This window comes from Salvelinus alpinus, chromosome 7, assembly GCF_045679555.1.
Source record: "Salvelinus alpinus chromosome 7, SLU_Salpinus.1, whole genome shotgun sequence".
Classification (NCBI taxonomy): Eukaryota; Metazoa; Chordata; class Actinopteri; order Salmoniformes; family Salmonidae; genus Salvelinus; species Salvelinus alpinus.
Window position 1 is genome coordinate 53,591,132 of NC_092092.1, and position 23,838 is coordinate 53,614,969.

At 40.5% G+C, this 23,838-nt stretch overlaps 1 protein-coding gene across 1 annotated transcript; it reads right to left on the reverse strand.

Moving 5' to 3' along the window:
• Window positions 1-11: 11 nt before the first annotated feature.
• On the reverse strand, window positions 12-23,838 carry LOC139581188 (beta-1,4-galactosyltransferase 1-like). The gene is made up of 6 exons (XM_071410682.1): window positions 22,972-23,838; window positions 18,433-18,668; window positions 12,521-12,708; window positions 8,556-8,678; window positions 5,593-5,697; window positions 12-2,705 (listed from the first exon to the last, which is right to left on the reverse strand). The coding sequence occupies exons 1-6, from the start codon at window positions 23,228-23,230 to the stop codon at window positions 2,558-2,560; spliced, it is 1,059 nt and encodes a 352-aa protein (XP_071266783.1). The 5' UTR covers window positions 23,231-23,838; the 3' UTR covers window positions 12-2,557.

The following is a 23,838-nucleotide window of genomic DNA, read 5'->3' on the forward strand; positions in this document are numbered from 1 at the left end:
AGACATTTACATAAATTAAAGATTTTAATGACCTAAACATGAGTTGTTTCATCTTCACCAACATTCCCACAAACCAGGAAATGTATTTTTTAATGAAATTGTTAAACCAGAAAAAGACATACAAAGACACATGCATTTGTAGAAATCACAAGCATACATTGAATCATAATGGAAAACATGAAAAGTAAAAAGATAGAAGCCTTACAGATTAGCCAGCTAACTATTGTAAAACAAACTGAATTCACACTTGGCATACATAATGCTGGCTTTCTCAACAAAGGCCATTGTCTAGGAGAAACAAACCTGGCTTCAGCCAACCTATAAAAGACACTGGTTTTCAACCTTGAAAATTAATCTTTAGGTGGATTGAGAGAAGTATATAATGCTATGCATTGCACATAATGCAGCCCTGCATGCCAGGCTTAAATAGCAAGACTGCACATCATGGGACTACTCCCATGTCTTCGAGTGTCTGTACGTAGCCACCAGACAGAGTGAGGAGGTATGTGGTGACTAGGCCTTTCCTTAGGCTTATTCAATGTGGCAAACACTCCCCATTTTGAGTATAGAAATGTGTTGCATAGAGCTGACACAAACCTCTATTTGCTATGTACATTGTGCTCATTCTATATGAAGGATTTTCTATTTGCAACATTTCACCATAGTTGAATAAGCCTGTGATGTGGCTTTCTTGACCGGGCCCAAAGACCCTATAGTTCAGCATCTTGGGAAACGGCTAACTATAGTTCAGCATCTTGGGAAACGGCTAACTATAGTTCAGCATCTTGGGAAACGGCTAACTATAGTACAGCATCTTGGGAAACACTTTTGGGGAACAGCTAGGGAATTACTGACTTAGCTTTAGCGGTTAATGTACACCCATATCTCCTAATGTTTCAAAGTTGACCAATTCATTTATATTTTCAAGTTTATTTGGTTAAGGCAAAAAAGACTGTCATTTTACAGATTCTTCGAGGGCTGATTGCTTCTTAATTCTGTCAGAAGAGGAATGGCAAACATGGAAGCCTAAGTATGGACAGACAATCACACTGTTATATCTATTCTCCAGTCAGAAATCGCAATGGCTATTTTCCTCAATAAGATTGGAGTTACTAACTGTACGTGTGCAACGCCATGCCTCATAGCGCACAATCTTGTGTAGTTTTCAATGTATATGAGGAACGATAAGGACCCGTGGTGGCATGTGGTGCGGAGGGGAGGACGGCTCATAATAATAACCATAACGGAACAAATGGAATGGCATCAAACACATGGAAATCAAGTGTTTGATACCATTCCCCCCCCATTCCGCTCCAGCAATTACAACGAGCCTGTCCTCCCTCATTAAGGTGCCACCAACCTCCTGTGGTTTGGTTACTACATCGAGGCCCCCAAAAAATAAAGTTTTCTAACCCTCACACTTCCTTAAAGACATACAATGAATACAAGAGGATTATTTTTAGCCCCCCCCCCCATCCCCCCATCTCAGACTAAAAAAACAAAATCACAACACCAGACTCTCGTCATAGACAACAGCGCAGTATCATTTTACCTCAGGGCACACAATCACAACACCACCAGGCAATACATTCAGGTGCCTCTTTTTCCAACTAGGGAGAGGCCTCCTTACAGGCTACCTTGAATGGTGGTCTTCACAGGGAAGGGAGCTTCAGCAGAGACACTTTCAAGAGAGCTTTTCACATAGTTCAAAATACTCAACAAAAAAACACCTAAAAACTATATGATGCAAAATGCATCATACTGGCTGTATTTCGAAAGTTATACATCTTGAAAACTTGATTGCTGACATGCAAAACATTTTAGGCCTATATCAACAATAGACTAACGAAACAAATACCCAAATATTTTCGTTTAAGGACCCTTAGCAGTGAGAATTAGAATGCCTAACGTAAATATCATGGGATTTGGCCTTTTCAACTATTTGTTTTTGGAATTCTAGGCCCTTTGGGGTAAGTTCAAAATCTTGATGGAACATCAAAGTACAAAAATCCTTTAAGATTGGTTGTCTTAACAAAACCTAAGTGATTTTGTTTGTTATTGACCTCCGAATTGCAGAGTTCCATCTTTGGCCCGACAACATCCACAGTATTGCAAAGAGATGCATATGACAAAACGCATTATTTGAGAGTCCCCGATGCATAGGACAATCAATTAGACATTTCACAACCTCCCCCTCAAGACAAAAGGGCTCACAAAGGACTTGGTCTCAGCAGCCGTCTCCAGGTAGAGAGTGGCGGCCATATCAGCCTGATAGGACCCCGACAGTGTGTCAATGTACGGAATGTCAACTCTCATTCCTGGTGTCAACGATTTAAGGATCCTATGATGGAAACGCTGGAATCCCAGTTCAATTCACCATCGGATGTGCAAAGGCCGAAAATAAAGGGAATATTGGGGAACATGTTTGTTTGCTGATTAGATCAGTCATTCTCCATTGTCCAAAGAGTCCAAGGCATATGATTATTTATAGTGTCAAGGCACATTTGGTTACAGCATCCACCACAGTGGCAAATTGGTTGTCAAGGCTGTTCAGGTTTTAATTGGTTTGCCGAGCCATTTTTTCCCCCACGTCCACAGTGATTTTGGTGTATAATTGATCCTTCTCCACTTTCACCACTTTGTACGACAGGGTTTTGATGCCGTCTTTGTTCATGGTCTCCTTGGTGTGGGCGATGCGGTCGAACCTGGAACGAAAAAACACAGCTCAACCACAATTCAATGACGTGGTTGAAGAACCATGTCTTTTTTTTTTTGTGGTTAAGGTGCAGCCAATGGCAAACATCTCCTCTGGATTTCACAAAAATCGTTGCTTGTTATACACTACTTGATTAAACGCTACTCAAGAAATTTAACCACGACAATCAAACAAATCAAAGTGCTACTGAAAAGTAATCCGCTATACAGTCTAGCTAACTGCCGCCGCTGATCAATAGATAATCAATAGCCCTGATGGAGCACTGAGGCCCAGTGTGATAATGACCACATTTGTTATGGATGTTGAGGCTTCTACTGCACGTCAATGTTTGCCCAGGCTTCTATTGCACGTCAATGCCTTCTGAGGTTTTTATTGCAGTGTTAAGTTTGCTTCTGTACAGAGAAGAATGGCCGAGCTGACCAAGTCATCCAGTGTTCGTGAGAAATGACGTCAAGGGAAACAGTAGTGAGTGACTGGATCCTTGTGTGACGAGGGCAAGGCGAGCCTGGGGAGTGTTCAACTGTGCACACCTTTTGTTCCCTCTCTTCTGCTCTCCTTTACAGATCTGATAGAGCTGGATAAGTGAAACCAATATAGCTGAAACTAGGTGGACCTAGAGATGTGCAACTTTCTCTTTCAAGGCGATTCGATGTGATACAGGAACGATATGTTTTAGTTTGAAACGATTCGATTAGAGAATTATTCGATGCACTCATTTGTCGCATAAACACATTCCTTTTCCATTCTAAATTAAAATCTGCTGCTGATGGAGCTCATGAGCTGGGCCTCTCTGAGTGGACTTCTGTGTGTGTGTGTGTGTGTGTGTGTGTGTGTGTGTAAATGAAATATGTCTATGGTGTACGTACTATGTAGGCACCTGAGCTGAGCCATGAGGGAGACTAGTATGGATTAAAAAGTTTAAGATCGAAGTGATCCCCAACCCGATCCAAATGTAGGCTACTGATATTGGATGGGGTTGTCTGGCATGCAAAATGACTTGTCGACCTCTAGTTGACAGTCATTGATCTACCGATTAATTGGCATGGCCGATTAATTAGGGCCGATTTCAAGTTTTCATAACAATCGGTAATCTGCATTTTTGGATGCCGATTATATTGCATTCCTCGAGGAATCTGCGTGGCAGGCTGACCACCTGTTACGCGAGTGCAACAAGGAGCCAAGGTAAGTTGCTAGCTAGCATTAAACGTATCTTATAAAAAACAATCAATCTTCACATAATCAATAGTTAACTACACATGGTTGATGATATTACTAGGTTAACTAGCTTGTCCTGCGTTGCATATAATCAATGTGGTGCCTGTTAATTTATCATCGAATCACAGCCTACTTCGCCAAACGGGTGATGATTTAACAAAAGCTCTTTCACAAAAAAAAGCACAATCGTTGCACGAATGTACCCAACCATAAACATCAATGCCTTTCTTAAAATCAATACACAGAAGTATATATTTTTTAAAGCTGCATATTTAGTTTAAAAAAATTCATGTTAGCAGGCAATATTAACTAGGGAAATTATGTCACTTCTCTTGCGTTCATTGCACGCAGAGTCAGGGTATATGCAACAGTTTGGGCCGCCTGGCTCGTTGCGAACTAATTTGCCAGAATTTTACATAATTATGACATAACATTGAAGGTTGTGCAATGTAAACAGCAATATTTAGACTTAGGGTTGCCACCCTGTCGATAAAATACAGAACGGTTCCGTATTTCACTGAAAGAATAAACGTTTTGTTTTCGAAATGATAGTTTCCGGATTTTACCATATTAATGACCTAAGGCTCGTATTTCTGTGTTTATTATATTATAATTAAGTCTATGATTTGATATTTGATAGAGCAGTCTGACTGAGCGGTGGTAGGCAGCAGCAGGCTCGTAAGCATTCATTCAAACTTTACTGTGTTTGCCAGCAGCTCTTAGCAATGGTTGATTCACAGCACTGTTTATGACTTCAAGCCTATAAACTGGCAATACTAAAACGCCTATTAGAACATCCAATAGTCAAAGGTATATGAAATACAAAAATGGTAGAGAGAGAAATAGTCGACGCGTCATAATTCCTATAATAACTACAACCTAAAACTTCTTAATTGTAAATATTGAAGAACTGGGAATATTGAACCACCAGCTTTCATATGTTCTGAGCAAGGAACTTAAACGTTAGCTTTTTTACATGGCACATACTGCACTTTTACTTTCTTCTCCAACACTGTGTTTCTGCATTATTTAAACCAAATTGAGCATGTTTCATTATTTATTTGAGACTAAATTGATTTTATGTATTATATTAAGCTAAAAAAAAAAAATGTAAGTGTTAATTGTTGATTCAGTATTGTTGTAATTCTCATTATTACAAATATATATATAAAAAAAGAAAAAGAAAATCGGCCGATTAATTGGTTTCGGCTTTTTTTGGTCCTCCAATAAACCGGTATAGGTGTTGAAAAATCATAGTTGGTCGACCTCTAATGTCAAAACAGTAACATGCAGTTCGACACTGAAGGAGAGGACGTATCAGTTGTCCCAAAAGAAGGTGATTTTGGAAGAGAGACAGAATGTAGGCCTAACATGAACTAAACATTTTAGTGACCCGTAAACGCTTGAATCTATTTTTTTGACCGATGCATGCTACATTTGGATCAGTTTGGAGTCCACGGACCGATGCACTTGTACCTTAAACGTTTGAAAAATCAGGGACCGGTGCGTATCGTTGAATCATTACATCCCCTGGTGGACCTATTGCTTACTCCTATTAAATCCAATTTGGCTAGATTCATGCGAAAGGGAGTGAACAAACCCAGAGAGGGTACCATTATACATGGAAATAGAGCCCCTGAGAGCAGGAGTCGGAACCTCACCTCTGTGGGTTGTCTTCGTTCCCACCGTCCCGGTTGTGGCGGATCATCCTGCATTTCCCCACGGCTCCGCTGGGCCGTGAGATGGTCATCCCCTTGGAGTTCAGCCTGTTAAAACACAGCAGCAGCATGAGTCAGACCACCAGTCTAACTAAAACACTGTGGGACGCGGTTACAACAGCTTTTACACCTGGGAGAAAATCTGCACGTTTTTCTTACACTAGTGAAATAAACCTAAAAAAGTCAAAGAAAACGTAGGATAGATGTGAAAGGAAGTAAAACAGGTTATTTGGTTTTCATTCAGTAGCCTCTGTGCAAGAGATGCAAATAGTGCACTATTGCCTAACTCAATAGGTGTAACCAGAGAGGAAGAGGCAAAACGAGAGGGTTTACTCTGCCCAAAATCTGTCCACGTTAAGCAGATCATTCATTATTAAGCAAGTGAGGAGTTTTTGTATTGGGGGTGCAATGAGTGTCAAATTATATTAAAATATAAAACTGAATTGCTATTTTGATACATAAGGCTTATTTCATCTAATAGAAGTTTTGTAATGCTTAGGTTGATATGAGTGCACTGCTATAAGTGTGATGCACGCGACATCCCGGCAACTTTGAGGGAAAAAAACATAGGCTTCTCATCATTATATCCAGAATCTCTGGTGTAACGACACTGGAAATTGCTTGTTTGTGTAGCATGGTTCAGGGTCACAGCTGATAAAAGCTTCCAGACCACAGTGAATAACTGAGTATGTCTGGACACATCCTGTCTGCCATTGTTTACTGTATCCCTATCAAAATGGATACGGTGACTTATCAAGCAAACACGCCAAAGAGCTCAAAAAGCAGCAGAGACAAAAAAACAACAACATCTTAACACCTTGTGCTGTTGGGCATTCATCAGTATGTGTGGAGTTCATCTATAATTCAGTTCTGGAGACAGTGTTCAGTTTGGCTGGTCTATAGTGAAGCTATTGGGTTACCCATGTCTCAAATGCAGAAGTTAACGAGGCACAGTATATGTTATGTAGAGAGAACTTAATCCCAAACCCGTCCCTTTAATATTTTAAACACATACATACATATATTTAAATAAATATATAAATAAAAACATGCTTAAGTGCCAAAATTCAGCATCATTTGACATGTTCCTCATTTTCACCATAAGTCCCTAGTTAGTGTTGCTTTGACATTATTTTAAGGCCCGTTAAACGGAATTCGTTTTAATATTGTGAAACAAATATTCAACGTGCTGACATGAGCAGCACTGGCTTCAAAGGTCTTATGGCCTTCCTGTGACATCGGGTGGTGTATGACACCTACACCACCCGATGTCACAGGAAGGCCATAAAGATCATCAAGGACAACAACCACCCAAGCCACTGCCTGTTCACCCCGCTACCATCCAGAAGGCGAGGTCAGTAAAGGTGCATCAAAGCAGGGACCGAGAGACTGAAAAACAGCTTCTATCTCAAGGCCATCAGACTGTTAAACAGCCACCACTAACATTTAGCGGCCGCTGCCAACATACTGACTCAACTCCAGCCACTTTAATAATGGGAATTGATGGAAATTATGTAAAAATGTACCACTAGCCACTTTAAACAATGCCACTTAATATAATGTTTACATACCCTACATTACTCATCTCATATGTATATGTATATACTGTACTCTATACCATCTACTGCATCTTGCCTATGCCATTCTGTACCATCACTCATTCATATATCTTTATGTACATATTCTTTATCCCTTTACACTTGTGTGTATAAGGTAGTAGTTGTGGAATTGTTAGGTTAGATTACTTGTTGGTTATTACTGCATTGTCGGAACTAGAAGCACAAGCATTTCGCTACACTCGCATTAACATCTGCTAACCATGTGTATGTGACAAATAAAATTTGATTTGATACAAATTTTTAAAAACATTTTATTCTAAAGAAACATTGAACATCTAATAGTCAAATTATAGTATGGAGAAGAAAAAATAAGTTTGCTCTACTGTTTACTGGACCCCACTTCCTCCTCCATAGTCAGAAAACAAAGCAACAAATAGTCCAACGCTCACAGCATTGCTACCTAAGGCTAAACTGAAAAGCATTTAAGCCATTCTGACAGCCGACCTTTGAAGCCAGTGCTGCTCATGTCAGCACGTTGATAGTCTAGAGGCAGGCTATTCGAAACACATGACTCAAGACAAATAAGGTACACAAGTTACATTCAAATGACATGCCAAACTCCTTCCAATCTTCACAACACTGCTTTCTGCATTAGCGATTTAAAATGCTTGTTTGTCTAACTGATAGAGATAAGGAGAAACAAGCCTTTGTGCATTTAATAAGAAGAAACTAAATAATACAGCATTCATTTGGCAAGTAAAACTTTACATATAGCTTCCTTTTTTTTGCCTGATTCTTGACTACTCCTTTATAGAGCCTGGTTTTGATCAGTCACGTGAAAAATAAGGAAAAAAAGCCTCAGTAACAACTGTGTGCTGTTGGCATCGTTCAGAAACTGGAGAAACAGAGATAGCTGGAGGGGGGTGTGTTCCGGGAATGTCTCAGAGACAGGACACATACTCCTCCTCACAAATGAGAAGTTTGTTTGGGTGTCCCATCTGCTTGTGACAGCGCCTCAGCTGAAATGGATGCTACTCACTGATACATCATTTCCTTCAAGAGCAAATGGTAGTAGTGGCATACAAGGGCACCCTTGGGGGCAAGTTGGAACAATGCAAAAAGTAGGGCTAAAAACACAACGCCGCACACTGACGAATGACAAGAACTAGGTCCGTGTAACAGGGTTTCAACATGTGATAGAGTTTGAACATTGCTCACTCAAGAAAATATGTTCATGTGAAACCTTGGCTATCACTTTACCCAATAAATATGAATGATCTGCTTTTTACATGAAGTCCTCCTATGAGCCACAGACATTTGTCTGAGAGTGGCTGTGCGGACTCTGACCTGTTGAAAATGTCGTCGTCCTCCCCTCCCCAGCCCCAGTAGTTGTTGGGGAAGCCGTTGATCTTGAGGAATTGCTCCTTGCTCATTGACGACACGCCTCCAAAGTACTGGTTGTACGGCAATCTGAGAGCAAGAGATACAGAGAGAGAGAGAGAGAGAGAGAGAGCAGAAAGAGAAATTAAATGTAGAAGTTTGGATTTGTTTATTAGAGTTTAAACAAGACTTGGGCAGTATACCGTATACTGGGATATTTGGAAATAGCCACAGGATGGTTTTTCAGTGAAAGTCATTGTTTTTTGATTCAATAGTGATCAGGAACGTGCAACTATAATTTTTCCATTCACAGAAAAATACATTAGAGCAACACATTCGGCAGATAATGGCTTCATTTTTATCAGATGACAATAGAAGTGCAACGCTATTTGGTTGGCAGCCACACCAGTAAATTAGCTTTTAAATGAAAAAGCAAGGTCTTTTTGTTGTTGTTGATGCACAGCCATCATATTTCTAATGTTTAAGCCTATCATAAAAAGAATGCAGCCAGCTACATTTCCTAATGTTTTCCTTAAAGTTAATCTTGCATTTTACCAGAAAAAAAATAGGCTGGCTACACCAAGAAAAGTACCGGGGAGAAAAAGAAGCGCTGTCTGCTGATAGAATGCAGTTTCAATTCTCATTCGAGTTTAGAAGTGCAACTGAAGCACAAATTTTGTCTGATGGGGAGCAGAAATTACAATAAGTATTTTAGATCTGCGTTTATAAAACGCAACAAGAAATTATTTTATGCGTTTAATCTTTTTTTTCACGCAGGAAGGGGTAAATGACTAACAGAAACCGCAGACAGTGGCTTACGTTCAAGGCTAGAGGAAGTATCTGCCTAGCAGATGAGGTGCTGCAGAAAAACCCTCTTCCTCGGTTTGCATCACTGCCTTCTGCAAGTTACATGCTGGCTCTCTGTACTGTAGGGAAACATGGAGCCAAGAGACTGAAGCACCATTGTTTAGCCTTGCCTCACTTTCCTGTTTATTTTGGACACCGAATTAGCCTCGGCTATAATGACATTCTTTGAATCCTATGGCTAACATTGGAAAGGTCAGCACAATTAAGAAAATCAACAAAAATAAAATAAAATGCATTAATCCATTGTGGGACTTAATCACCGAACAAATTACCCAACAAGGGGAGCTTGGCGTCTTTCCTGGAGCCGGATTTCCCTGCCAAAATCCTGTTGGATATTGAATCCAGATGCTTGGTGAGCTGCATGCCCTTCAAGGAACATGACACACAGTATACAAGCTGTTGTGTGTGCAACAAAGGGAAGGGTTTGGTGAGAGGATGCCCATAAAAGCCCAGTTACAAGCTGAGAGACCTGTACTATGACCTGTACACAGGCGGAACTCAGCACTATGAAGTCACATCTGGGGTCAGCTTACCTTACCAATCTAAATCTTACATCAGAAGCAGGCAACAGAGCCAAACTGACTGTAGATCAGCGCCTAGCCAAACATAAGGTCTACAGCTGTGTCGGCCCAGAGCTGTGTATCACAACAGAGGAGAAGCTCCCAAATCCTTTATCAAAGATAAAGATACAGTCTCTAGCATCAGAGAGCTCCTCCCTGTCTGACATGTAACGGTGTTACACATGTAGAGCAACAGTTAAACCAACTGGAGTTTGCTCTACTGGTCACTGGACCCCACTTCCTCCTCCACAGTCAGAAAACAGAGCAGCAAACGGAACACTATGTGACACAAGGCTAAACTGATTAGTATTTAAGCCATTCTGACGGCAGACCTCTGAAGCCAGTGAGCACATTGTAAGTGATGAAGCAGGCTATTCAAAACACATGACTCAAGGCAAATAAAGTCCCAATGAGGGACAGTTTACTACTAAATAAAATGATATGCTAAGCGCTTTCCAATCTTTCCAACACCGCCTCCTGCATTAGCAATAAAAATGCTTACTTGTCTTACTGTCAGAGGTATGGAGAAACAAGCCTTTGTTCATTTAACTTCTTACGGCTGAAATTCCATTAACGGGATCGATTTGACAACAGCCAGTGAAAGTGCAGGGCGCCAAATTCAAACAACAGAAATCTCATAACTAAAATTCCTCAAACATACAAGTATTATACACCATTTTAAAGATAAACTTGTTGTTAATCCCACCAGTGTCCGATTTAAAAAAGGCTTTACGACGAAAGCATACCATGTGATTATGTTAGGTCAGTGCCTAGTCACATAAGCAGAAAGAGATATAATTAATCACTAACCTTTGATGATCTTCATCAGATGGCACTCATAGGACTTCATGTTATACAATACATGTATGTTTTGTTCGATAAAGTTCATATTTATATCCATTGGCGCGTTATGTTCAGTAATGTTTTGCTTCCAAAACATCCGGTGATTTTGCAGATAGCCACATCAATTTACAGAAATACTCATCATAAATGTTGATGAAAATACAAGTGTTATGCATGGAATTATAGATATACTTCTCCTTAATGCAACCGCTGTGTCAGATATCAAAAAAAGCTTTACAGCGAAAGCACACCATGGAATAATCTGAGTACAGAGCTCAGACCAAAACACGCCAGATACCAGCCATGTTGTGAAGTCAACAGAAGTCAGAAATAGCATTATAAATATTCACTTACCTTTGATGATCTTCTTCTGAATGCACTCCCAGGTATCCCAGTTCCACAATAGATGTTTGTTTTGTTCGATAAAGTCCATCATTTATGTCCAAATACCTCCTTTTTGTTCGCGAGTTTAGTTTAAAAAATCCAAATTCACAAGGCGCGAGCACTAGGTCCAGACGAAAAGTCAAAAAAGTTATATTACAGTTCAAACGATGTATAGAATCAATCTTTATGATGTTTCTTTCATAAATCTTCAATAATGTTTCAACCGGACAATCCCTTTGTCTTTAGAAATGAAAGGGAACGCAACTCGCTCTCACGGCCGTGCGCCTGATTTAGCTCATTGCATTCTGCCAGACACCTGGTTCAAACAGCTCTTATTCGCTCCCCCTTCACAGTAGAAGCCTGAAACAAGGTTCTAAAGACTGTTGACATCTAGTGGAAGCCTTAGGAATTGCAATCGGACCAAATTTACACTATCTTGGATAGGCAAAGACTTGAAAACCTACAAACCTCAGATTTCCCACTTCCTGGTTGGATTTTTTCTGAGGTTTTTGCCTGCCATATGAGTTATGTTATACTCACAGACATCATTCAAACAGTTTTAGAAACTTCAGAGTGTTTTCTATCTAAATCTACTAATGATATGCATCTCTTAGCTTCTGGGCCTGAGTAGCAGGCAGTTTACTCTGGGCACGCTTTTCATCCCGAACATGAAAATAGCGCCCCCAGCCATAAGAAGTTAATAAGAATACATTAAATAAAACAGCATTCCTTTGGCAAGTGACACTTTATATGTGGCCTGCTGTTTTACAGAACCTGGTTTTGATCAGTCACGTGAACAATAAGGAAGAAGGAAATCCTTAGTAACAACTGTCACCTGTGCTGCTGGCATCATTCAACATTTCACCCCCCCGTGGCAGTACTGACTCCATCACTATAGCCCAGTGAATGGCTTGGTTTGCACTGCTTACTGCAAAAGTCTCTACACAGCTACGGAGGTAAAGACAGCCAGAACCAGAAACTCAACAACAAAAGATGACAAAGTCCATTTTCGATAAGCAGCATCAAGCAAAGTCAACTGTTAGCTCTATAAGTGCAGTGGTAATTCAGCAGTTAATGGGTTCAAGTGAGTGACACGGACAGAACGTCATAGAACCCACAGGTGCTCTTTAAGCTTTTATGTGGACACTCCCGTGTGTGTGTGTGTGTGTGTGTGTGTGTGTGTGTGTGTGTGAACGCTCATTCGTGTCGGTACTATGTCTGGGCAGTGAACTGGAGAGACAGACAATTCCAGGGCTATCCGTGGGAGCGTTGGCTTACCTGAAGCCAAACTTGTCCATGGAAACAGACAGGTGCCTGGGCTGGCTGAAGCACCTGTAGGTGTTGCGGTCATCCATGGGGATGAGGTCCACGTCACTGAACACAAAGCAGCCGTACTCGTACTCCTTCAGGGCCTCCGAGAAGCCAACGTTGAGGAGCTTGGCGCGGTTAAAGACCTCATCACCGTCCTAGAGTGTGTGAATGGAGGGAATATGGGGTTAGAATTGGAAGGTGAATCATGTAGAAAGAAAATACTTATTTTTGAGTGTCTAGACAAAGGTAGGAAACTCTGGTCCTCATTAGTTGGTTGGCCACCCATGTCTCATGGGACTAAAGCGCAAACCAGAACTAAGGCTAAACTGAAGCATCCAGGCGGCTATCTATTATAATGCGATTAACAATGCAAACGTGTCAGAAACAGTACCAGACTTGTTTAAATGGAAGGTTTGGACAACTGGAAAACATTGGCGATTACAATACAGGAGAGTCGTTTGTCTTTGACGTTGTGTAGGCATCTTGTTGTTTGCTGGAAAACATGCGTTTACCTTGAAATCAGCAGTGTGTCTACTTACAAACTTTCATTGAAATTCATGTTCTGTGTTGCTGATGCAGTGTCATCAAAGATTTGCACGCCCAGCTATTTAATGTGACTCGATGTAGCTGTAAGAGGATTGCTCAAGAACATGGATAGGTTGCCCACATGAACAAAGACTATAGTACACTATGGTATAAATACTACAGTATTCACTGTAGTGTTTTTGCAGACTATTGTCTGTAAAAACACTACAGTGAATACGGTAGTATTTACAGTTAACTACTGTATAAATATTGTAGTACATTTTTTTGTATATACACACCTCAATAAATAATGTAGTGTTTTTGGTATAGTAGTATACTGTAGTATTTACTGTAGTGTTTTTGCAGACATTACTGTAATATTTAGTGTTTTGGTTTTAGTATCTTTGATATTGAAGTGGATGCTTTCTCCTTAAGGAAAGCGCTTCTGCTCTTTTCTATAACCTACTGGGAACACAAATGGTCTATACTTGGTGGCACAAATTGCGATATGGAGTGTGCAATAAGCAGGGTATATGCAAATTCAAAACTGTAGTATTACTATAGTTTTAAAAGTATTTTTTTTGCAGACGGTGGTGTTTTTGCAGGCATTACTGAAGTATTTACTACAGTACTTATCTGTAGTATTTACTATTGTATTCTACAACATTCTATAGTAAGTATTACACATGATCGAGGGATACTACAGTGTATACTAGAGTTTACTATACAATTCAATAGTAAGTACCGTAGTATTTGTTCATGCTGGTGGGATTGTCTTTTTTTCTCTTTTTGTCTTCTCAGGCTGAAAAAAAGGGCAGGGTTACCAGGGCTGATGTAGTTCTACTGGGATGATTCTCTGTGCGGCGTCCTTTGGCAAAAGAACGGGAGCATCGTGTTCTGTGTCAGTGTGCCTTCAATGTGGGCGAAGTGCCTCTCAATGGACACGTCTCATATGTCAATGGCTTGATCTGATGGTCCTCCAGAAAAGGTCTGCTTGAATACCCATAGAACAAAAACTGTCTAAAATATTCAACAACAAAAAAAATGGGGCAGATGAAACCTCCTAATAACATGACCTCAGTCCTTGTTTCGATTGCATCAAATAAAAGCATGGCTAGTGTTCTTCTTCTTCAAAAAAAAAACAGAATTCACTTAAACAGAGCAGGAAAACCAGAACGAGGGTGTGTGATGCCAAGAAGCAGCACAGTTAATGTAATCTGTACAGGAGTCCCGACAATTGAATGAATGTTCAGTAAGTAGTGTTCTCCGCTGAAGCACTTTGTTGTCAGTCACATGTCATGTTACACATTGTGGCGATAAAAGAGACCGTCATATGATTCCTGATTTAAAATAAACTTTGAGACATCTGCTACGGTCTGAAATAAACATCCGCTAAGGAGGTCTATGAGTGTGTTTGTTCTTGGGAGTGTGTTGTTTCCCCTCCACCAAGTGATGCATCCCCCTCTCCTACAGTGCATGACAGCATCATCTGCATACAGGGTATGGATCATTTGCAGAGACAGAAAGAAGCAAGTGTAGAAGATTTCAGAAGTGCATGTGACCAAAATAGATTTATCTCAGTCAATAATGAGAAAGAGAGAAAGAGACAGAAAGAGACAAAGAGACAGAAAGAGAAAAGAAGCACACATTACCAGTAGAACCCCATCAGCCCATGGGGTCACGCAATTGGCCAGAGCAAGCAGGGGACAATTTTCTCCTCTTCCAGCGACCACAGCCATTGGCCAGATACGCCTGACATGCAAAAGGGGAGGCGTTTTGAGCAAGGGGGCAGGGAAACGAGGAATACTTTTTTTTTTAAAGAGAGGAAAGGAAAGGAGAAACAGAAGAGAGAAACAGAAAGATTGAGTAGAATTCCAACAAAGACCCAATAATTGTGTTTAACAGCATTGAAGGGCCCTTTAGCAATAGCTAGGTGACTCGACTACGGAAAAAGTCAGATTGACTCATTAGTATAATAGCAGGCATTAAAGCTACTTTTCTTTGCAGTGGACACCACCATGTCAAGCCTGACATCTTGAACCAATTTGCTACTTGTGTTGGAGACCAGAGTAGAGTATACTCTAAAAAATATATATATAAGTATTATATATTCAAATAGAACCATGTATTTGCTGCGTATGACGTTCTAGGTGGGGCGTTCAGTCTACACTACAACATGTTGGTGGGTGGGAGGCAACAAGTCCTGGCATGAGATGTGAACAAAGAGTCAATTAGGCCTTCAAGCTGAAAAACAGTACCGGCCTCCCAAGAGCCAAGAATACCTACATCTGCAAAGAACCATGTCATTAAATGGATCATTAAACTACACCTAACTGATACGTTTTTTTAACAAATAGGAACAGATTTAATCTACAATATGGTCCTGTATGACCGTATTAATTTAGGCTTGTCAAGAAATGTTCAAAAGTGATTTCGGTTTATCCCAGGCAGTGTTGATGACTTGAAGGATATTGAGAAGGATAGACATCGTTATCCTACGTTCAGGTCAGCCTTTGTGTGAAATGTGATTAGATAACCCAATAACTAATACATTTTCAACTCTGGGCTGTGCAGTGGTATTCATATTCCAGTTTGTCCTTTTGCCAGATTGATTTCCAAATACCCTTGAGGCCAACTCCAGTATTCACGTAGTAAATCCCCATACCTGTGAGAATATAGTCTTAACACTTTCAATGAGAACACACACTCCCACACTGAAATAGTGAAAAAACACATTTCTGCCCATCTGTGGCCTCATGTTTCTACTGAGGCATAGCCGTCGGAAGTAGGGGTGCTGCAGCACCCCCTGATAAATCTCAACAATAAATCTCAACAACCAAAAAAGTACTCCTGTATGAGTGGAGAAAAATACTGATGTGGTTTAAGCATTTTTGTAGACTTACAACATCCAATTTAGTTGTTTTTCTATAAAACATTGTTGTTTTTTTACAAAAAGTCTAAATACATTTTACCAGGAAAATTTAAAACTGAGAAAGCGAAAAAATTAAAATAAAAAACAAAATGAATCACGCAAAAAAAGTTATTGATTTTAGAGGGCCCTATAGTGGCACCACTCAGGCTAATGATTGCCACTGATAACAACCAACAAACCAGACCAGTTTGTAGCTATTATAGTAGTCAAAACTGAGGAGCCAACTTGTGGCACTAAGTGCTTATCATGATCACTACTCTATGGTCAACTTGTCAGTCTTTGATCAAAAGCGTTGGCTAGTAGCCATCTAGATACTTCTCTGTGGAGACAAACTGATTAGAAGCAACATGATATTCACCATGTTGCACCAAGAGCCTGTCAAACTAGTGTAGAACTGTGCTTTGTTGATGAAAAAATATATTTAAAAAACAGACTTGATGGGCCTCCCGGGTGGCGCAGTGGTCTAGGGCACTGCATCGCACTGGTTCGCGCCCAGGCTCTGTCGCAGCCGGCCGCGACCGGGAGGTCCGTGGTGCGACGCACAATTACCCTACCGTCGTCCGGGTTAGGGAGGGTTTGGCCGGTAGGGATATCCTTGTCTCATCGCGCACCAGCGACTCCTGTGGCGGGCCGGGCGCAGTGCGCACTAACCAAGGTAGCCAGGTGCACAGTGTTTCCTCCGACACATTGGTGCGGCTGGCTTCCGGGTTGGAGACGCGCTGTGTTAAGAAGCAGTGCGGCTTGGTTGGGTTGTGTTTCGGAGGACGCATGGCTTTCGGCCTTCGTCTCTTCCGAGCCCGTACGGGAGTTGTAGCGATGAGACAAGATAGTAATTACTAACAATTGGATCTCACGAAATTGGGGAGAAAAGGGGGTAAAATAAAATAAAAATTGAAAAAAAAAAAAAAAACAGACTTGATATCACCTGAGCAGGTAACTACATACGTTAAACAATAATGCTAAAAGTAAAACATTAAAATTGATAGTTACATATCCGAATATTATTTTTGCGCTAGTTGGCTGTACCTGCACCAAAATGACACTTTTTATCCCCTAATAGCTTGTTCTCAAATAGGGATCCAATTTGTTTTCAGCTCTTTCATTACCATGATTGATCAAAACTAGTTTTTCTCGTGGCTCTCTGGTCTCTCTGCAGCAGACAGCAGACAGAGCAATAGCATCGAATCGCAATAGAAATCACAGTATCAAATCGTAATAAGTACAGAATCGCAATACATATCGTATGAGCGCCTAAGTCTCATGATATCGTATCATGAGGTCCCTGGCAATTCCCAGCCCTACTAAACTAGGCCTATATGATCACAATAAAATGGCCCAAATTAGGCCTACTGACTGTTCTTCGATCTAGAAAAGACAGGAAGTGTGTCCAGGCCAGGTTCCCCAAATGTTGTGCATGAAAGTTGAAGAACAACCCTTGTTGAATTCTTCCTTTAGTTGTCTGTAAACAACTCTATACCTTGTTGTACATCAAAGAAAGAGTGTTCCATTATTCCAATAAAGGATCTTGATGAAAAGAAACAGGTGAACGTGAAAGGATAAAAAGAGGCTTCCAGGCGGGGATATTCTCGCAGGTCTTTCAAGTGACAGAGATAGACAGTGTGGCTTTCAGCGTTTTCTGCGCCACGTCCATTTGTGTTCGGTGATAGTCTCTTGGTTGTGCAAACACTATGAATAAATAAAGGAAATTGCTCATGGACAAAGAACAGATGCAGAGACAAATGCTGGCACTACGTTTTAAAGATCTGATTTCTTCCCATATATACGGGAACACAAAGGACTACTGCAAATTGTAGGAGTTCTTAAAAATAAGGGAGGCATCAGTTACTTGGATGCTAGCCTACTCTTTCTCTTGACTGGAAAGCAAGAAATTCCTTTATTGAAAATGAAAGACACGTCAAACCTTTGACAAAAAAAAAGGGCCTAAAAAGCTTTCCTGACAAGCAACACAAGATTGAATCTGACTGAAGTTCGCTGTCCCAGAAGAGTTAGGCTACTCAATAAGCACACAAATCTACCAGCATGTCTCAACGAGCCAAGTGTCTTGGCAGCTGCTATTACAGCCTGTAATTTGGGGGCTTGATGCCCTTTTGTTTTTACACAGCCTAACACATTCTGCTTAAAACATTCTGCTTAAAAAAAAAAAGAGAGTAAAACCCAAATAAAATATGGCGAAAGTACTTGTACTTGTGATTTATGGTACCAGTAAACTCCAGCTAGCCTATATTTGAAATATACAGACCACGTTTGTTTATTTCTTGCATTAAGACAGCCTAATTAAAAAAGGGCACTGCCTCCACTGAGACTTGCTCACTGGTTAAAACCTTTTAACCTGCGTTTCCCACTACTCCATCCTGCTGTATGCAGACAGAGAGCAGACAGGGGCCGGCTGGGAGGGACCCACCTGGTTGATGACATAGACGCCATAGTCCAACTGCTGTCGCTGAAGGATGGGGTGGAGGTAGTAGAGCCAGAACTTGAGGTGCTCGTCGCGGTTGCGGAAAGGGATGATGATGGCCACCTTCTGGAGGGCCACGCAGTCTTTGGGCTTGAAGCGCCCCCCATTCTTAAGATTGGGGTTTTCCTTCCTTACCACATCCAGGCTGACTGGGTTGGAGAACTCAATTCGCAGTGGGCCAACTGGACGAGAACGAGAGAGGAGAGGTCATACATTTTTGTCAGGGCTCCATATCTACAATAGCCCAGGTAATTGATGATTCGGTAGAGCCAATGGAAATAGCAAGTCAAATCTAAAACTCCATTGGTCCCAGGCCTCCCACAGTGAACTTCACTACTTTCTTTAAATCAGCTTTCTCTGCCCTCAGATTTAGCCTCATATTGAAGTGTTTCACCATTTTCTTTTCAGGACAACATGGGCTACAAGTAGAACACAAAGTAATTTGATAAACAGTTGCATGAGTTTTATTGACAATTGTCAAAAGACAAATAAGGTCCAACAAACAAACCCTTTTTTTAACTAATTTATAAGAATACTATAAGTACAGAAATTGTTGGTGGGTAATGAATATCCACCTAGTCAGTGACAACTGTGTGGAGGTTGGAGTTTGTGACAGCAACTAAGTAATTTTGTTATAGTATTATAGACACTATGTCCTGGGATTCCTATGATCTTCCATGTAAGAGAACCGCTTACCTTCTAACGACTCGTGCGGTTTGTGAACGCCACACAGCAAAACTGGTTACATGTGCTAGTTCGTGAGAGTTTCAGCTTTTCATAGATGGGTCCAAATAGATTGGATTTGTCTATCTCTTCTGCATCCGCTGATACCAACCATACATCTGTGTTATTCACGGGGGCTGAGCTAGAGCGGTGTTTGTGAGACCAGGGTGTTTTTGGGAGCCGCCCGTGTCTCAAAGTCCGCTCTTGCTCAGCCACCGTTAAGCAGTCTGTAGCTCAAACAAACAATGTTTAAAATCATATCGTAGGACTAATATAGACTGGGCAGGTTTATACCATAGGAAGGAAATCTAGCCTAGTTATCCAATCTCCTGTTTTCAGCAATTGATTTTTCTCCTGACAATGTCTTCTGAAAGGTTTTATTAAAAAGCTGCAATATGTAACTTTTTGGGCGACCTGACCAAATTCACATGGAAAAGGGTGTTATAAATCTGTCACTCATTGAAAGCAAGTCTAAGAAGCTGTATATCTGTTCTATGTGCGCCATTTCTATGCGACCCGATCTTAAGTGTTGTTTTTGCCTGACAAAAACTTCCTGTTTTATGCCCCAGCTTCACACAGCTGAAAATACAATATCTTTGGTCATGCAAAATATATTTCACAGCAGTTTAGATGGTACAATGATTCTCTACACTAGTGGTTCCCAAATGTTTTATAGTCCCGTACCCCTTCAAACATTCAACCTCCAGCTGCGTACCCCCTCTAACACCAGGGTCAGCGCACTCTCAAATGTTGTTTTTTGCCATCATTGTAAGCCTGCCTCACACACACTATACGATACATTTATTAAACATAAGAATGAGTGTGAGTTGCTGTCACAACCCGGCTCGTGGGATTTGACAAAGAGCTCTTATAGGACCAGGGGAAAAAAATAATATAACAATGATGCTCTTTATTTAGCCATCTTACATATAAAACATTTGTTCATCAGAAATTGTGAATAACTCACCACAGGTTACTGAGAAGGGTGCGCTTGAAATGCACATAACTCTGCAATGTTGGATTGTATTGGAGAGAGTCTCAGTCTTAAATCATTTCCCACACAGTCTGTAGTTAGTTTTCATGCTAGTGAAGGCCGACAATCCACTCTCACATAGGTACGTGGTTGCAAGGGGCATCAGTGTCTTAAAAGCGCGATTTGCTCTATACGGTAGCCCTATACGGAAATCTGGCAGTGGCTTCTAATTCAATTAAATTTTCACAGAACCAGTTGTTGCAATTTTGATGAGGCTCTCTTGTTCAGATATCGGTAAGTGGACTGGAGGCAGGGCATGAAAGGGACAATGAATCCAGTTGTTTGTGTCATCCATTTCGGGAAAGTATCTGTGTAATTGCGCACCCAGCTCACTCAGGTGCTTCGCTATAATCACATTTGACATTGTCCGTAAGCTTGAGATCATTTGCACACAAAGAAATCATACAATAATGGAAAGACCTGTGTGTTGTCGTTGTTAATGCAGACAGAAAAGAGCTCCAACTTCTTAAATCATAGCCACAATTTTGTCCCGCACATTGAATATAGTTGTGGAGAGTCCCTGTAACCCTAGATACAGATCATTCAGGCAAGAAAAAACGTCACCCAGATAGCCCAGTCATCACACAAGCAGTCAGACACAACTTTAAGCTCGTCTCTCAATTTTTAAAAACGTGTCAATACTTTGCCACTTGATAACCAGTTGACTTCTGTATGTTGTAAAAGTGTTACATGGTCGCTGGCCATATCACTGCATAATGCAGAAATTACACAAGAGTTCAGGGGCCTTGCTTTAACAAAGTTAACCATTTTCACTGTAGTGTCCAAAACGTCTTTCAAGCATTCCCTTGGCAGCAAGAGCCTCTCAGTGGATGCTGCAGTGTACCCAAGTGGTGTCGGGAGCAACTGCTTGCATTCGCGTTACCACTCCACTACGTCTCCCTGTCATGGCTTTTGCGCTATCAGTACAGATACCAACACATCTTCACCACCAAAGTCCATTTGATCTCACAAAGCTGTCCAGTAGTTTAAAAATATCCTCATGTTATCCTGGTTTCCAGTGGTTTGCAGAAGAGGATGTCTTCCTTAATTTTCCCCCCATAAACGTAACAGACATACGAGGAGCTGTGCCAGGCCCACCACGTCTGTTGACTCATCCAGCTTTAACGCATATAATTCACTGGCTTGTATGCAAAGCAGCAATTGTTTCAAAACATCTCCTGCCATGTCACTGATGCATCATGAAACAGTGTTGTTTGACCAAGGCATTGTTTGTATAGTTTTTTTGGCCTTTCCCCCAGCATTGTTCCAGCCATATCCACAGCAGCAGGAAGAATTAAGTCCTCCACAATAGTATGGGGCTTGCCTGTCCCAGCGACTCTGTAGTTAACCATATAAGATGCTTCTAGCCACTTCATATTAATGTTATCTGTTGCTTTTATACATGTCTTACTACTCGAAAGTTGTCTTTATTCACACTCAAAAAACTCCTGTGGCATATTTTTTTAATTGTCATGTTTCATTTCTAAATGTCTGCGCAAGAGTGAAGGTTTCCCACGAGAGAGTAACGGTTAATGTGATTGGATGTTAATTATTTGACATTGTGTTGATATTTCGCTCTACACTAGATGGTTTAACTTTATTTATTTTCGGCAGTGAAACGAGGCTACTCAGGCAAGAAAAAAATTCACCCAAATGTATGGCCCAAAATGTACTGTTTGAAAATGTGAAGAATTAAAAAATGTGTTATTATTATTATTATTTGGCGTACCCCCGATTGCATTGTATACCGCAGTTTGGGAATACCTGCTCTACACTAAAGTTGCTTGTTTTGTCATATAAACTGAAAATAGGACATAAACTGAAAATAGGTGAACTATTAGAATGTTAGCAACCAGGAAATGGCAGAGTGACTTATGCATAGTGTAACTTTAAAAAACACAATAGTATGGCTCCTACAAACCAGTGACTTACACAAGTAGCAACAGTAGGTCAAATTACAAAAGCCATACAAAAAAAGAAGGTCATACTACATATATGACATAGTTTACTTATTGTATTGTTTTCTGTAATGTGACCTTGAGGTTGACGTTCCTAAACCCCAAGACCCCATTGCTTTTCAATTAAATCTACCAGACTGCTGAGGGCAGAACGAGTACACCACTGTTATCCACTGACTCCCACCTCTGGAGCAGTCAGGGTTTTGTGGCAGAAGGATAGATCAGCTAGGGCCACAGCTGCATAAACATCTCTTTTTTAATAATTTTTTAATCTGAGCTAAAGGAGAAGGCCACTGAACAACAACAACAAACCTGTGTGGAAATAAGCTAACGCAAACAATGAATTCAAGAGCACTAGCAGTAGACCTATGCTATGCATTAATAATGCATGAGTGGGGCTATAGATAGATAGGCCTATTGTATAAATAAGTAAAATGCCAAACCCTACAGGGTAAGCAGTCATAAAATAACTGGTGGCTGTGCACTCATCTATACTTTGAACTTGTAGTTTACATTAGGTTAGAGAATTAAGGGACATGTAATCCAAGCTCTTTATTCATTCCTTATCAGAGCATATGAATGATTGTGCCTGACAGACATGGCTAACAACTTTTATAATTGTTTGTTGATAAGAGACTTTGGCAAGACTACCAACCAATCATACAATGCACCAGTGAGTCTACAGTTTACGCCATACGCATTGATTAAGCTATGTTGGTTAAATATGTATGTTGTTCGTTTTGGCAACATATCAGCTAACGTTATACTTACCAAGCAGTGGCGATGTGTCAGGACATTTTCCAAGTTCTTTGGTGATTGTAGTCACGTTGTCTACAGAAAAGTGGTTCGTTTCAAACGCGTCAGGTACTGTGTCCTTTGATGCAGTTTGGTCGTGTTTCGCAAATGCAAAACGAAAATCTAACGACCTCACGTAAAAAATGAAAGTGACCGAAATATGGAAAAAACATAGAAGGACGACCAACTTGCATGCTCTATGGAGAACACTGAAATTCCCTGTTGAATCCCGCATCGTTAACTTGGTATGTTAAATTATATGGTTAAACAAATCGAAAGTAGGTAACGTTAGCAAGTTATTTCACACCATACCCAATTTCCACGGATATCCCTGTCAACTAGATGCTAGCTGATGGTTAAAAAAAAATCATTTTCGCTCGAAACAACTTTAATTTAACGTTATTTATATTCTTGTACTTTCGTCGTATTCCGTCCAATAAAGAAGTTATCTTGTAAAAGCCTCCCTCAAATTACTATCACAACGGTCCCAAATTTCTTAAACGATTTAGCTAACTAACTATCAGGCGTTATCACTAGCTAACGTTAGTAGCTAACAGTACAGCAGCGAATAATTACATAGAGCAGCTAATCCACGAGAAGGCAAGATTCTCTGAATAATCCGTTTCCCATTGGCCAAATTGACTTCTACTAAACTCAATTACACACATATATCCGATGGTATTAAAGCTAGTGTATTTAAAATATGACCTTCCAGGATAAACGAAATAACTTCAGAGTTGTACAATTTCGAAAAAACAAAGTAATCCCTCTGACAGACATTTCCTTGTGGATAGCTAACAAAAATTGTCGTCTAGTTCAAGTGGCATCTTCTTCATATTCTTT